At 26.7% G+C, this 13,418-nt stretch overlaps 7 protein-coding genes across 7 annotated transcripts; 4 read left to right on the forward strand and 3 right to left on the reverse strand.

The window, feature by feature from the left end:
- Positions 1 to 13: 13 nt before the first annotated feature.
- Positions 14 to 898, reverse strand: LOC122852264 (insecticyanin-A-like). Its single transcript, XM_044151966.1, has 4 exons — positions 759 to 898; positions 555 to 685; positions 304 to 483; positions 14 to 233 (listed from the first exon to the last, which is right to left on the reverse strand). Exons 1-4 carry the CDS (start codon positions 870 to 872, stop codon positions 89 to 91), a joined length of 570 nt encoding a protein of 189 aa, XP_044007901.1. The 5' UTR covers positions 873 to 898; the 3' UTR covers positions 14 to 88.
- A 69-nt stretch (positions 899 to 967) lies between these two features.
- Positions 968 to 2,278, reverse strand: LOC122852265 (insecticyanin-A-like). Its single transcript, XM_044151968.1, has 4 exons — positions 2,045 to 2,278; positions 1,834 to 1,964; positions 1,560 to 1,742; positions 968 to 1,473 (listed from the first exon to the last, which is right to left on the reverse strand). The coding sequence occupies exons 1-4, from the start codon at positions 2,150 to 2,152 to the stop codon at positions 1,329 to 1,331; spliced, it is 567 nt and encodes a 188-aa protein (XP_044007903.1). The 5' UTR covers positions 2,153 to 2,278; the 3' UTR covers positions 968 to 1,328.
- Positions 2,279 to 2,742: 464 nt separating this feature from the next.
- On the forward strand, positions 2,743 to 3,726 carry LOC122852267 (insecticyanin-A-like). The gene is made up of 4 exons (XM_044151970.1): positions 2,743 to 2,857; positions 2,940 to 3,070; positions 3,154 to 3,336; positions 3,410 to 3,726. The coding sequence occupies exons 1-4, from the start codon at positions 2,750 to 2,752 to the stop codon at positions 3,552 to 3,554; spliced, it is 567 nt and encodes a 188-aa protein (XP_044007905.1). The 5' UTR covers positions 2,743 to 2,749; the 3' UTR covers positions 3,555 to 3,726.
- A 655-nt stretch (positions 3,727 to 4,381) lies between these two features.
- Positions 4,382 to 5,327, forward strand: LOC122852266 (apolipoprotein D-like). The gene is made up of 4 exons (XM_044151969.1): positions 4,382 to 4,535; positions 4,618 to 4,748; positions 4,822 to 5,004; positions 5,067 to 5,327. Exons 1-4 carry the CDS (start codon positions 4,428 to 4,430, stop codon positions 5,209 to 5,211), a joined length of 567 nt encoding a protein of 188 aa, XP_044007904.1. The 5' UTR covers positions 4,382 to 4,427; the 3' UTR covers positions 5,212 to 5,327.
- Positions 5,328 to 5,671: 344 nt separating this feature from the next.
- Positions 5,672 to 6,784, forward strand: LOC122850969. Its single transcript, XM_044150011.1, has 2 exons — positions 5,672 to 5,777; positions 6,314 to 6,784. Exons 1-2 carry the CDS (start codon positions 5,775 to 5,777, stop codon positions 6,782 to 6,784), a joined length of 474 nt encoding a protein of 157 aa, XP_044005946.1. The 5' UTR covers positions 5,672 to 5,774.
- A 939-nt stretch (positions 6,785 to 7,723) lies between these two features.
- On the forward strand, positions 7,724 to 12,616 carry LOC122852269 (transient receptor potential protein). The gene is made up of 15 exons (XM_044151973.1): positions 7,724 to 7,816; positions 7,887 to 8,102; positions 8,189 to 8,333; positions 8,418 to 8,513; positions 8,612 to 8,754; positions 8,908 to 9,109; positions 9,181 to 9,351; positions 9,439 to 9,673; positions 9,739 to 9,891; positions 9,969 to 10,114; positions 10,185 to 10,552; positions 10,625 to 10,820; positions 10,899 to 11,063; positions 11,158 to 11,821; positions 11,895 to 12,616. The coding sequence occupies exons 2-15, from the start codon at positions 7,933 to 7,935 to the stop codon at positions 12,614 to 12,616; spliced, it is 3,576 nt and encodes a 1,191-aa protein (XP_044007908.1). The 5' UTR covers positions 7,724 to 7,816; positions 7,887 to 7,932.
- An 86-nt stretch (positions 12,617 to 12,702) lies between these two features.
- Positions 12,703 to 13,350, reverse strand: LOC122852272 (cytochrome b5-like). The gene is made up of 3 exons (XM_044151975.1): positions 13,149 to 13,350; positions 12,912 to 13,040; positions 12,703 to 12,831 (listed from the first exon to the last, which is right to left on the reverse strand). Exons 1-3 carry the CDS (start codon positions 13,263 to 13,265, stop codon positions 12,703 to 12,705), a joined length of 375 nt encoding a protein of 124 aa, XP_044007910.1. The 5' UTR covers positions 13,266 to 13,350.
- Positions 13,351 to 13,418: the final 68 nt, after the last annotated feature.

The following is a 13,418-nucleotide window of genomic DNA, read 5'->3' on the forward strand; positions in this document are numbered from 1 at the left end:
TTATGCCCGAAGAATATATTCTATTATTTTCTACAAAAAAAAAAAAAAAATTATATTAAATTATGTAATAAATACTTGCATAATAAACTCATGATATATAGCAATAATTTTGATCTACTAAAGCCAATGAATCAATTGGGATATTATTTTTACGTAAAACATTCAAAGCACGTTCATAAAATATTTTTGAAAGTGTTTTTTCTCTTGATAAAATCCATACAATTAATTCGTACCTGTGAATAAATAAAAAATATATTTATAAAAATTATATTTACATGATAAATGATAGTTTATTTGACTCACCCAGGTCTATTTTGAGATGGTTGAACCAATGTTTTAACGGCCCAATTAACATAATCAGTATCCAATATTGATGTGACACCATTACTAGCTTCAAGATTTGCTGGATACCGGAAATCCCATTGTGCTAAATATAATTCTCTTGCAGTATCTGAAGCTGGCAATCTACTAAGTTCCCCAGTTCTAAGAATTAACAATAAAGTTTTATAAATAATTGATAATTAATTGATAAATAATAAATTAAATTAAATCACTTTATATCAGTTGAAGCAATATACGCAGTCAATGGTGAATAATCATGTAAAGCATATCCAATGATTGAACATTTTTGATCAATTTCATATTGATTTGGTGTTCGTGAAATTTGATACCAAGTACCTAAGAACTATTAAAGAAGAAAATCATTAGTATACATTAACTGTTGTATATAAAAATTAAAGAAAAAAAATACACAATACCTTTGATGTTTGGAAGGTTGTCAATGGTTGCAAATATGGATACTCAAAAAGTTGAATTTGTGCTAAAGAATTTGTAACAAATGTTGTTGATAATATTAATAATAACATCAGCATGGTTCTTGTAATATTTGAAGAGTGAATTTTATAAACTGGTTAATGTTGAGAAAGTACTTGATATTTATATAAAATATATATACCTACATTTCCGCATAACCAATCGAAGATTGAACTAGTTGAACCAGTTTATTAGTAGCTAGTTACAGTAGAGTTCTATAATTACAGTTTTAATGATTCAAATGTCGTGAGAAAAAATTGTCAACTAAACTTGTTATTAAATTTAAAAGTTTCAATGGTGTTTATTGTATAAGAAAAATTTGTGAATTTAAATTCTGTCATGTTAAAAGTATGATAAAAATTAATTAACACAAAGTGTAGTATTTGCATTAGTTAACTGAACGTTACTATATTTATTTTAACAAAAAAAAATTAATACAGTTGATCAATAATCCAATGATTAAAGTGCCATATTGTAATAAATATAAATGGTTGTTGTTTAATAATTGCAATCACTTATGATATATCACAATCACTTTGATCTACCTTTATTAAATCCGCATTTGGGATATTATTTTTATGAAAAACATCCATAGCCTGATCATAATATTCATCAGAAAGTGTCTTTTCTCGTGAAAGTATCCATATAATTAAATCGTAGCTGTAGACAAGTAAGTAATCATACTTATTAATAAAAGAAAATAAATAAAATGTTATAGAAAATAAGAGTTTATTTAAATAGCTTACCCAGATTTTCTATTATGTGCTGGTTGAAGCAATGCTTTTACAGCCCAATTAACATAATCAGTACCCAAAATTGATGAAACACCATTGCTATCTTTTATATTAGCTGGATAACGAAAATCCCATTGTGCTACATTTTCTTTTTTTTGAGTATAAGAAGCAGGCAATCTACTATACTCTCCGGTTCTAAAAATATAAATAAAAAAAAATACCTGTTTTAAAATTTCTAACGAATTATAGTATTATAATAATAATTAAAATTGATAAGTTTAAATACTTTATATCTGTTGAAGCAAGAGCAACCATCATTGGTGAATTTTCATAATAGTTGTAGACAATTATTGAACATTTTTGTTCGATTTCATATTGGCTTGGAGTTCTTGAAATTTCATACCAAGTACCAAGAAACTAAATAATAAAAAATCATTAAATTATAAAACGAAGAATATTAAAATAATTATTTTATTAAAATATAGAATTTTTAAAACCTTTGATGTGTCGAAATTTTCCATGGGTTGTAAGTTTGGATCTTCAGACATTTCAATTTGAGCCAAAGAATTGACAAAGAATGTTGTCAATAAAAATAATAGCAACATGGTTATTATGATGGATTTCAATAGTTTTTTTTTTGTTTTTAAAAATGTTTAATACTCAGTGAGTTGTTTGTATTTATATAATACCCAAGTCTTTGTTATTTGTTATCAATAATACAAGTGTGCTGCATAAATATTTATAAACAATGTATTTAACTTATTTTATCTTTTTCCTCAAACTAATCAACTAATTTTGTCAAACTAGTTTGTATGTTGCTATCTTGGCGATAGTAAAATAATTATATTGTTGATATATATAGTTAGTTAGTTTATGATACTAAACTTTTATAATTATTATTAACTAAACATTACGTATACTATTTTCAAATTTTTATTTGCGTTTATTATTTAATCAATTGCTTGCATAAATCTCAATATTATTAAAAAATTTTGCCTTGACTCCAGAATTTATTGTAAATACAGATAACTAATAAAACTTTCTTAAAAACTATTGAGACCAAAATAACTGCAGCTGGGTAAATAAATTTTTTTATATGAGGTCAACAAAATACTTTAATTTAATGATAAAAAAAGGCTGGTCTTTTGATATAAATACCACCAAATTGATAATGTGCAATTTAAAAATTGTAATTTCTCATTATGATATTGCTTTTATTATTATCAGTTTTATTTGCCGGTTCTTTGGCACAGGTACCGCTTTCGGAGTATCCTCACTTCGAACCCGTGAAAAATTTCGATACATCAAAGGTATTTTTCTTTTAAATTTTCACAACAATTAATTTAATGTATGCTACAATAATTTTATAATGGGGTTTTTGTATTTTAATAGTTTTTAGGTACTTGGTATCAAGTTTCAAGAACTCCAAATCAATATGAAATCGATCAAAAATGCTCAATATGTGGCTACCATTTTCATCGAAATACTCCACTAATTACTTACCTTGCTTCAACTGATATTAAGTGATTATTTCAAAATGTCAACTATTTACATTATTTGAATTTAACTTGATTAACAAAATGAATTATTTTCTTTTCATTTTTAGAAGCGGCGAATACAGTAGGTTGGTAGCTTCAGATACCGAAAGAGAATCATATTTAGCACAATGGGATTTCCGTTATCCTGCAAATCTTAAAGATAGTAATGGTGTCACATCAATAATAGCTACGGATTATATTAGTTATGCCATTAAGACACTCGTTCAACCAGCTCAAAACGGAAAACCCGGGTAAGTCAATTAAATAAACTGTCATTTACTTTGTAAATATAATTTGTAATAATAAATTTTTGTTTATCGACAGCTGCGAATTGATTGTATGGATTCTTTCGAGAGAGAAAACACTTTCAAAGTATTTCGACAAAATTATTTCGAATGTCTTGGATCGAAACAATATTTCATCTAGTATATTATCTCCAGTAGATCAGAGTTATTGTCATATAGAATAAGTAAATTTAAAAAAAAAAAAAATTAAATTAAAACCTAGCTGTTATATAATCTTATTGTGAAAGTAAAATTTGAAAAATAAAAAATAATTTTTGTTCTTACCTTGCTAAATTCTTCTATTTTTTATTCAATTTCAATCTTCAATCTTTTAATGTCCATGTGACTATAGCTAGTTGTTTGAGCATATAAATTACTCAATTTATACCGGAAATTAATAATTATTCAAATTAATGTTTACGTACATCGTTACTGTAGACTGCAAAAACTGCTCTTCCACATGTGCATTAAGAAAACATATGTTTCAAATGGTCAAAAAGTCTCCTTTTTCGGTAGTAGTATAACTACCGAGGAGTCAAAAAGGACAATTGCCTATTATGTTAACTGACACGCCGACTCGTTTGTATCAAAAAATACCAATACTATTATCTTGGTGAATAACAAAATAATTATTGTTGATATATAATTAGCTACTTAACTATAAGCTTAATTTATTATTATTAAATTCCCGAGTATTTAATGGTGTTTACGATCGAATTATCAGCATATTGATTATTTTTTCTTTTATCAAATTTAATCAATATTATAAACTAAACATTACGTGCTATTTTAAAATTTTGGTCTGCGTTTATTTGATCAACTGCTTGCATAAATTTAAATATTATTAAAAAATTTTGTCTCGACTCGAGAATTTACGGTAAAATACAGATAGATAATAAAACTCTGTTAAAAATTATCGAGACAAAAATAACTGCAGCTGTGCAAACTTATAGTGTCAACAGTATACTGCCATTTGATGATAAAAAAAGGCTGGTCTTTTGATATAAATACCACGAAATTCATTGATAAGCTGCAGTTTAAAAATTTAATTTCTCATTATGATATTATTTTTATTATTATCAGTTTTATTTGCTGGTTCTTTGGCACAGGTACCGCTTTCGGAGTATCCTCACTTTGAAGTCGTAAGAAATTTCGATACATCAAAGGTATTTTTCTTTTAATTTTTTACAATATTTAATTTAATGTATACTACAACAATTTTATAATGGGGTTTTTGTATTTTAATAGTTTTTAGGTACTTGGTATCAAATTTCCAGAACTCCAAATCAATATGAAATCGATCAAAAATGTTCAATAATTGGCTACGATTGGTATCGCAATTCACCACTAATTGCTTACCTTGCTTCAACCGATATTAAGTAAATTTTACATTTCAATTTACATTATTTTAATTTAACTGAATTATTATTTAAAATTATTTCTTTTTCCAAGAAACGGAGAATACAGTCGGTTGCCAGCTTCAGATACCGAAAGAGAACCATATTTAGCACAATGGGATTTCCGTTATCCTGCAAATCTCAAGGAAAGTAACGGTGTAACATCAATTTTAGCTACTGATTATATTACTTATGCCGTTAAGACATTAGTTCAAAAAGCTCAAAATGGAAAACCCGGGTAAGTCAATTAAACTGTCAACTGTCATTTACTTTTAATAATAAATTTTTGTTTATTTACAGCTACGAATTAATTGTATGGATTCTTTCGAGAGAAAAAACACTTTCAAAGTCTTGCGAAAAAACTATTGTAGATGTTTTGAATCGAAACAGGATTCCATTGAGTATATTGAGTCCAGTAGATCAGAGTAATTGTTATATACAATAAGTCGATTTGAAAGAAAAAAAAAAATTAAAACTACCTTGTTATATAATCTGCTGTATTTTTGAATATGAGTAACTGTAAAATTTAAAAAATAAAAAATTATCTTTATTCTTACCTTGCATGATTTGTCTTCACCAAAATTCTTCTATCCTTTAATTAACTTGAATCTTCCATCCTTCAATGTCTATGTAACTATAACTAGTTATTTGAGCATATATTAATTACTAAATTCATACCTGAAACTAATAATTAAAAAATCATGTACATCGTCAGTGGAATATAAGATAAATAATTAAATGTTTTTCTTGGTTCTACAATGTTATAATATCATTTTACCACATGGATCATATTTATGAAAATGTTAGAGTTCAACATCTCACCCTAATTTCCTTTTTTTTTTTACAAAATGAGTGAGTATATAAGGGAGCGATATCACACTTACATCTCTGATACGCTTTTCAACCTTCAACAAGAAACATTCACTTAATTTTCTCATTTCCTTTCGTTTAAATACACACAAACACTACTAATTTACAAAGTAAATAAATAATAATAAACTTGGCATTATGGTAAGTGAAAATAAAGTGAAAATATATTTTACTTTATGTTTCATTGTAAAGCTTGAATATTAAAAAATTTTAATACTTTATTTTTACTTGTTTATTATTTATTACTCTTAATAAATATCACCATGTTTCAAAAGTATACAAAAGAAAAGATGATAATTGAAATTTTGTTAAAGTTCAAGTAGTTAAAATAAATAGTCGAGTTTTTTTAAAACAAAAAGGTAATATAAAAAAGGTACAAAGCTTGTTTATACATAGAGCTATAATATCATCTCTGTAGACGTAATAAAACCCCAAAAATTAGAGCCATGAGTATGGGTACTTTGTTGCTTGAGTTAGTTAATTACCCTGTGTTTAACAAGTCACGTAATCCAAAACATGAGATGTCCTTTAAAGCAACATTATATACTCCTTATTAAACTCTAAGATCAATAATTATACCTACATGACAGTATCACTGCATGGTAACACATATATTTTTTTTCTACTCAATAATAATTTTAGATTAACTTTACTAAACTGTCTTTAAATTTTTTCAGAATAATTTTTTTTTTGGACTTGTTATAATGACAATAAATATTGGATATTTATCAGCTAAAAATTTATCACCTTTAAAGGTTGATTCATCTGCATTTCATTTGTACAAAAGTCGTAATGAATTGGATTATATTTTGAAGAATTTAAGACTACAAAATATTGATGATACGAAAGACAATCAATATATTAATTTCGGTCAAAATCAAGACGGTGAAAATGAAAATTTAAATTATCTTCCAACAAGTTTTATTAGTATTGATCCAAAAACAAAAGTAACGAATGATCAGTCTGATATTATCATTAGATTTGCACGTTCTGGTGCATTTGATATTGATTCACTTGAAAATTTTCGTCTATTATCATTGGATATACAACAGCTACTTGTTCTTTGTGGTGATTTTAACAATATTGATTCTACGGATATTGGTTTAACACAACTGTGTAATTACATTACAGCTGGATTAAATGAATAAAAATTATACCAATATTATTTATTAATCAACTCGATATATTTTTTTTTTTCTTTGAATCTTGTTGAATAATTATTTAATCATGTAGCTTTTAAAATATCAAATAAAAATATATAAATACTAAAATAAATATGTGAATTTATTTTGATTTTGAGCTTAAAAAAATAAAACATTTATGCTTTCACAAGGATAAACTAATTCGTTTTTTCTTTCTCAATATTCCTACATAATTTTTAACAATGTAAAGTTGTAAAAAAAAAAAAAAACAAAAAGTTCTTTCTTTTTCTATAAAAAAGTTTCTTTCTTTTTCTATAATCCTTTGGGAAAAATAAATAAATTAGTAGATATTAAAGTAAGCTAACTCTTAGAGCTTAAAAAAAAATTCTATATAAAATCCCAGTAACATAAATAATTAATTTAATAAATAAAAAATAAATGACAAGTTATTTTTTTTTTTTCAAACAAAAAAGTAGAGCCATTTTCATCAAATTAATTTTCATAATTAATGCGATATTACTGGTTTAAAAAGTTAAAATAAATTGTGATTTTTATTGTAAAAAAAAAAAAAAATTTAATTTTTTAACTTATTCAAGTCATTCAACAGTACGACCTAATATGTCTACAAAAATCCATGGGAAGCCTGTGTAAATTCAAGTTATAATATCACAGAGGTATTTTATTTAATGATAAAAAAAAATACCAAGTAAAAAAGCTCGTATTCATCAGTATTATTTCATACTAATCTCCAGTTGGGAGAAAAAAAAAAAAGAAAAACATGTACGTTTTTCACAATTACCCCTTATATTAAAATGAGTTGGAAAAAAAAAAAAATATATTTAAAACACAGTGGAATCTAGAACATGAACTCACTTTTATTGTTCTTAATCCACTTCTAGTTAGAGTCCCCACCAAGATATAACTTGTTAGGATTCACTTTGACGATAGCCATTGGACAGGTGTTAGTTGTTGGTTCGCCAGCTTGGCAACAACTTTTTAATCATTAAAAATAGTCTCATCAATATATCAATGACTCAGGTAATATTAACGTTGTTTGATAATTAAAACCATTGTCGTTAAATTCATTTGTTTTTCAATATAATTACAGAAATACTGAGATAAAATATTACATAATGAAGAAATAATTATCAATAATGAATCCTTCAGAATCACGTCAGGATTTATTAGATAATGAAGCAAGGGCTCCTTCAGTGCAATCCCTCAATACTGGACCACGAGAAGCACCAATTGAATATTCACTTGGTCCAATTGAAAAACATTTTCTTCTCAGTGCTGAACGAGGTGACTGTGCAACTGTTCGAAGGTATTTATTTCGTTTAATATTGAATTAAATTCGTTAATTAGTTATCAATAAATTACACTTGCTTTGTAATTTATTTTGTCTGATAGACTACTTGAAGAGCACAAGGGTCATCCTGAGAATCTTGATATTAATTGTGTTGATCCATTGAATCGATCTGCTCTCATTTCTGCTATTGAAAATGAGAACATTGAGCTTATTAAAATTTTATTAGATTGGGGTATTAAAGTCAAGGTAAATTAATTTTTTCTTTTAATTTAAACTTTGTATTTTAGCTTGTTTTAAATTATAATAATGAGTTATTAATTTGTATATAAGGATGCACTTCTACATGCAATCAGAGAGGAATATGTGGAAGCTGTTGAAATGCTTCTTGATTGGGAGGAACAAACTCATCAAGCTGGACAACCCTACGTGAATATATATACTATTTTTTTTAATTCATATTAATAAAACCCTTGGATTATTATTAAATTTTTTCATATATTTTATTTTTCTTGTGATGTCTTTAGAGTTGGGAAGCCATCGAGTCAACTGGGTCAAACTTTACACCTGACATCACACCACTAATTCTTGCAGCTCATATGAATAATTATGAAATTATAAAAATTCTTCTTGACCGTGGTGCGACTTTGCCTTCACCCCATGATGCCAGGTATCATAATATTTTAATAAATAATATAAATTCATTCATTATATATACTTTTTAATATTTAATCTCAATAAAGTGTGATTAAAATTCCTCAAAAGCTTTTGATATATTAAATATATTTTTGTTCTTTGTTGAGTAAATTAATTCTTCTCTTAGATGTGGTTGTGACGAGTGTGTTAGCTCAAGCGATCAAGATTCACTTCGTCATTCTCGTTCACGCATTAATGCATACCGAGCACTTTCATCACCATCTCTTATAGCTTTATCTTCAAGGGATCCTTTACTAACTGCATTTGAATTATCTTGGGAGCTTAGAAATTTGAGTCACATGGAATCAGAATTTCGTAGTGAATACAATGTGAGATTTATCATCAAAATTATTTAATTTAAAATTGTCTGTTAATTTTTTTTTTTTTTTTTCTCAAACAGGAAATGAAAGAACAATGTCAAGTATTTGCAACATCATTACTTGATCATGCAAGAACATCACATGAACTTGAAGTTTTATTAAATTTCAATCCAACTGGTGAAAATTGGGAACCAGGAGAAAGACAAACGCTGGATCGTCTTAAACTTGCAATTAAATACAAACAAAAACAAGTAAATTTTGTTTAATTAAATTAAAATAAGTTTACTGTGGGTGTTTTTTTTTTTTTTAATTGTTAATTTTTATATATGTCATTTAAGTTTGTTGCACATCCAAATGTTCAACAATTACTTGCTGCAATTTGGTATGATGGTTTACCTGGTTTTCGAAGACTAACTATGATTGGACAATTAATAAAAGTTGCTAAACTTGGTAGTATGTTTCCAATTTATTCATCAATTTATATGATGGCACCAACATCAAAAATGGGATTATTTATGAAAAAACCATTTGTTAAATTTATTTGTCATTCTTCATCATATGCATTTTTTTTAAGTAAGTCAATTTTTCAATTATATAAAATAATAGAAATGACAGTGTAAATAAATTTATCATTGCAGCACTACTTGGAGCAGCATCACAACGTGTTGAGTATCTTGCTATTGAATTATTGGGTCCTGATTGGATGAAAGAAATGCTTATTGAATGGAAAAAACATGAACGTGGTGGTATACCGGGAATTGTTGAAAGTTTTGTGATTATGTATGTCATAAGTAAGTTGAAAAAAATAATATTTATATTCTTTCAGCCTTCATTTTATATGAGATAATATTTTTATTTTTCTTTGCAGGTTTAGTACTCCATGAATTGCAATCACTTTGGTCTGAAGGTTTACTGGAATACATGTCAGATCTTTGGAATATTGTTGACTTTGTGCAAAATGTTTTCTATGTAATTTGGATATTTATGAGATTAACAGCATGGTTTGTTGTCCAGGTAATATTAATTATAAAAAAAAATATAATTATCATTTAAAAAATATTAATATTTTTATAAATTAATTTAGCGTGAATATTGGAATGGTGGTGATCCTTGGTATCCACGTGATCATTGGCATGTTATTGATCCAATGTTAATATCTGAAGGTGCATTTGCTGCTGGAATGATATTTAGTTTTTTAAAACTTGTTCATATATTTAGTGTTAATCCACATTTGGGACCACTTCAAATATCACTTGGACGAATGATTATTGATATTATAAAATTTTTTTTCATTTATACACTTGTATTATTTGCATTTGGTTGTGGAATGAATCAACTAATGTGGTACTATGCTGATTTAGAAAAATCGAAATGTTATCATTTGCCAAATGGTGATTTACCAGATTTCGATTCACAAGAAAAAGCTTGTTCAATATGGCGACGTTTCGCTAAGTAAATAATATAAACTATTTAACTAAAATTATCATATGATTATTTATTAATTTTGAATATTTTATTATTTAGTTTATTTGAAACATCACAATCATTATTTTGGGCAAGTTTTGGAATGGTTGATTTAGTGTCATTTGATTTAACTGGAATTAAAGCATTTACACGTTTTTGGGCACTTTTATTATTTGGCTCATACTCAGTTATAAATGTCATTGTTTTATTAAATATGCTTATTGCTATGATGTCAAATTCATATCAAATAATATCAGTAAGTTGACTTGTCAATTTATTTTTGCAATAAAAAATATTTAATAATATTTATAAAGAATGATTTTTTAATCAACAGGAAAGATCAGATACCGAGTGGAAATTTGCAAGAAGTCATTTGTGGATGAGTTATTTTGAGGATGGTGATACTGTACCACCACCATTCAATATGGTACCAACAGCAAAAACATTTAAAAAAATTTTAACATGTGGAAAAGCTGGACGTACAACAAAATCATTTATTGTAATTATTGTTTTTTTTTGTTTATCTTTGTATTTTAACTATTTTAAAAACTGAATTTTTAATTGAAATGATTTTTAAAAAATTTTAATAACAGCGTAAATCACGTGATAAAGCTCAAGAACGTCATGATACTGTTATAAAATTATTAGTACGTCGATATGTAACAGCTGAACAATGTAAACGTGATGATTTTGGTATAACTGAAGATGATGTTATGGAAATACGTCAAGATATATCAACATTGCGTTTTGAATTAGTTGATATATTACGTCAAAATGGTATGAAAACACCAACACTTGATGCATCTGAAGCAGCATTATCAGGAAAAAAAGGACGTGTTATGGAGCGTCGTTTACAAAAAGATTTTCAAATTGGTATTGTCGAAGGTATTGTTGCATCAGTTATACAAGATCAAAAGGAGCCTAAAGATGTATTTAGTCAATTGGCAAAAGCAATTGGTAAACGAGGTAGTGAAAGTAAAAAAGATTGGAATGCAGTTGTTAGACAAAAATCAATTGTAAGTGATCCAATTGGTAGTAAGAGTGAAGCACTTACACGTCAAACAAGAAGAAGTCTTCGTCGACGACAAGAACAACAAACTGATTCTGATTTAGCTTCATTAGATCCAAATAGATTGGTTGAATATAATCCAAATTTAACTGATGTTACACCGACAACTCGTGTTGCTTATGCCAAGTTTATCATGGGAAGAGTTAAAAATGTTAAAATTAATGAAGGCAATGAAGCTGATGGAGAAGGTAATAATAGTTATAAGGTAAAATAATTTTTATGTTTTGTTAAATTTAATTTTGTGTTTTTTTTTTAATTTAGATAAAAAAGATGACAACAAGGCAGGAGATAAACCAATGCCACCAAAACGTACAAGTTCAAAAGCAACGATAAGTGATGCTGCTGCTAGTTCATCTAATTCATTTAAACGTGGTGTTTTAAAAGCATCATTATCAGTAACAAGTCAAGGAGGAACAACTAGTGATGGCCGTCCACTTCCTTCACCAATTAAAGAAATGCCTGAGAATGATTTATCAAATAAAAAGCAACAGGATACTACAAAATCAAAAGATGAAAAAATTGATAAAAAAGATGCTAAAGTTGATGTTAAAGAAGTTACAAGTGAGGTCAAAGTTGATGATAAAAATAAAACAAGTCAAGTGAAATCAAGTATAAGTCAAGAGAAACAAGGTGAAAAACAAGAAAAAAAAGATGACAGTAGTAGTAGTAGTAGTATGAAAAAAAGAATAGAAATTCCAAAGAAAAAAGAATCTAGTCAAGATAAAAAAGAAACAAGTGATGATAAAAAAGATAATACTCAAAAAAAACAAGAAGAAAGTCAAGATAAAAAAGATGATAAAAAAGATAATAGCCAAGCTCAATCAGGTTCAAGTCAAGAAAAAAAATCAGAAACTAGTAAAGATGTTAAAACAACAACAGCAACAACTAGTGAAAAACCAGAAGAGCCAAAAAAACCTGAAGCTGAAACAAGAGCCAGAGGAAAATCTAAAGCAACTGGTCGAGTTGTTGGTGGCTGGCTTTAAATTTATTCGATAAATTAATGTATTGAAAATAATAATAACACAAATATTTATAATAATAATTATTAAAAATAAATAATATCTAAATGTCAAGCACTGCAACTGCGAAACAATGGAAATAACAGTCTTCGATTTTTTCGTTTAGTGTTTTCACTTTTTTGAATATTACCAATTGATTTTTGAATTTTATTCTTCCTTGTATTGCCTATTTTATCATCCTGCAAAATAAATAATAAAAAATATAAATTATACAATGATTAATCAAACAAAATGCAATTTATTTAATAATTTTTTTTACCTCAACTAGATCACCAATTTTCAAAGGTTTTAGTAAGCTCATTGCGTGTGATGAGTGGCCAGCATCATCAAAGTCAGATGTCATATCTTTTCCAGCACATTCCATCAACAATTCTGGTCCACCAGGATGCTATTAAATAAAATATATATTAAAATAATGATAATTATATTTAGCTATGATGAAAAAATAAACTTATGCATATATATTTAGAATATTTATTTTTAATTTTATAATTACCTCATTTAAAAAATCAGTAATATCATAAACTGAATTTTTATAAATTGTCCATATTCTTTCTTCAATTTGACCATTATGTTGGCTGACTTGTTTACGGGTATACAATGCTCCAGTCATATTTAAAAAATATATTTTTAAAATTTTAAATAATATTGTAAACCTGTTACTGTGTCAGCCAACTTGATCACAATAACTTTGCCACCATAATTACACTTGCTTTATAAACCATTCACAATCGATTGTGAATTAAATATAAAAAAATAATTTATT

This window comes from Aphidius gifuensis, linkage group LG3 (genome assembly GCF_014905175.1).
Source record: "Aphidius gifuensis isolate YNYX2018 linkage group LG3, ASM1490517v1, whole genome shotgun sequence".
In the NCBI taxonomy this organism is placed as follows: domain Eukaryota; kingdom Metazoa; phylum Arthropoda; class Insecta; order Hymenoptera; family Braconidae; genus Aphidius; species Aphidius gifuensis.

Bases quoted from the DNA above. Each gene is read 5' to 3' on its own strand.
- LOC122852264 (XM_044151966.1), bottom strand. From the start codon at position 872: ATGCTGATGTTATTATTAATATTATCAACAACATTTGTTACAAATTCT. The intron at 686-758 runs GTATTGTGTATT...CTTCTTTAATAG, and splicing joins CAACCTTCCAAACATCAAAG to TTCTTAGGTACTTGGTATCA. The intron at 234-303 runs GTGAGTCAAATA...ATTTATTCACAG, and splicing joins CCATCTCAAAATAGACCTGG to GTACGAATTAATTGTATGGA.
- LOC122852265 (XM_044151968.1), bottom strand. From the start codon at position 2,152: ATGTTGCTATTATTTTTATTGACAACATTCTTTGTCAATTCTTTGGCT. The intron at 1,743-1,833 runs GTATTTAAACTT...TTATATTTTTAG, and splicing joins CTTGCTTCAACAGATATAAA to AACCGGAGAGTATAGTAGAT. The intron at 1,474-1,559 runs GTAAGCTATTTA...ACTTGTCTACAG, and splicing joins GCACATAATAGAAAATCTGG to CTACGATTTAATTATATGGA.
- LOC122852267 (XM_044151970.1), top strand. From the start codon at position 2,750: ATGATATTGCTTTTATTATTATCAGTTTTATTTGCCGGTTCTTTGGCA. The intron at 3,071-3,153 runs GTGATTATTTCA...TTTCATTTTTAG, and splicing joins CTTGCTTCAACTGATATTAA to AAGCGGCGAATACAGTAGGT. The intron at 3,337-3,409 runs GTAAGTCAATTA...GTTTATCGACAG, and splicing joins GCTCAAAACGGAAAACCCGG to CTGCGAATTGATTGTATGGA.
- LOC122852266 (XM_044151969.1), top strand. From the start codon at position 4,428: ATGATATTATTTTTATTATTATCAGTTTTATTTGCTGGTTCTTTGGCA. The intron at 4,536-4,617 runs GTATTTTTCTTT...GTATTTTAATAG, and splicing joins GAAATTTCGATACATCAAAG to TTTTTAGGTACTTGGTATCA. The intron at 4,749-4,821 runs GTAAATTTTACA...TCTTTTTCCAAG, and splicing joins CTTGCTTCAACCGATATTAA to AAACGGAGAATACAGTCGGT.
- LOC122852269 (XM_044151973.1), top strand. From the start codon at position 7,933: ATGAATCCTTCAGAATCACGTCAGGATTTATTAGATAATGAAGCAAGG. The intron at 8,755-8,907 runs GTATCATAATAT...TTCTTCTCTTAG, and splicing joins CCTTCACCCCATGATGCCAG to ATGTGGTTGTGACGAGTGTG. The intron at 11,822-11,894 runs GTAATAATAGTT...TTTTTAATTTAG, and splicing joins CAATGAAGCTGATGGAGAAG to ATAAAAAAGATGACAACAAG.
- LOC122852272 (XM_044151975.1), bottom strand. From the start codon at position 13,265: ATGACTGGAGCATTGTATACCCGTAAACAAGTCAGCCAACATAATGGT. The intron at 13,041-13,148 runs GTAATTATAAAA...TTTATTTAATAG, and splicing joins TTACTGATTTTTTAAATGAG to CATCCTGGTGGACCAGAATT. The intron at 12,832-12,911 runs GTAAAAAAAATT...TTTATTTTGCAG, and splicing joins AAATTGGTGATCTAGTTGAG to GATGATAAAATAGGCAATAC.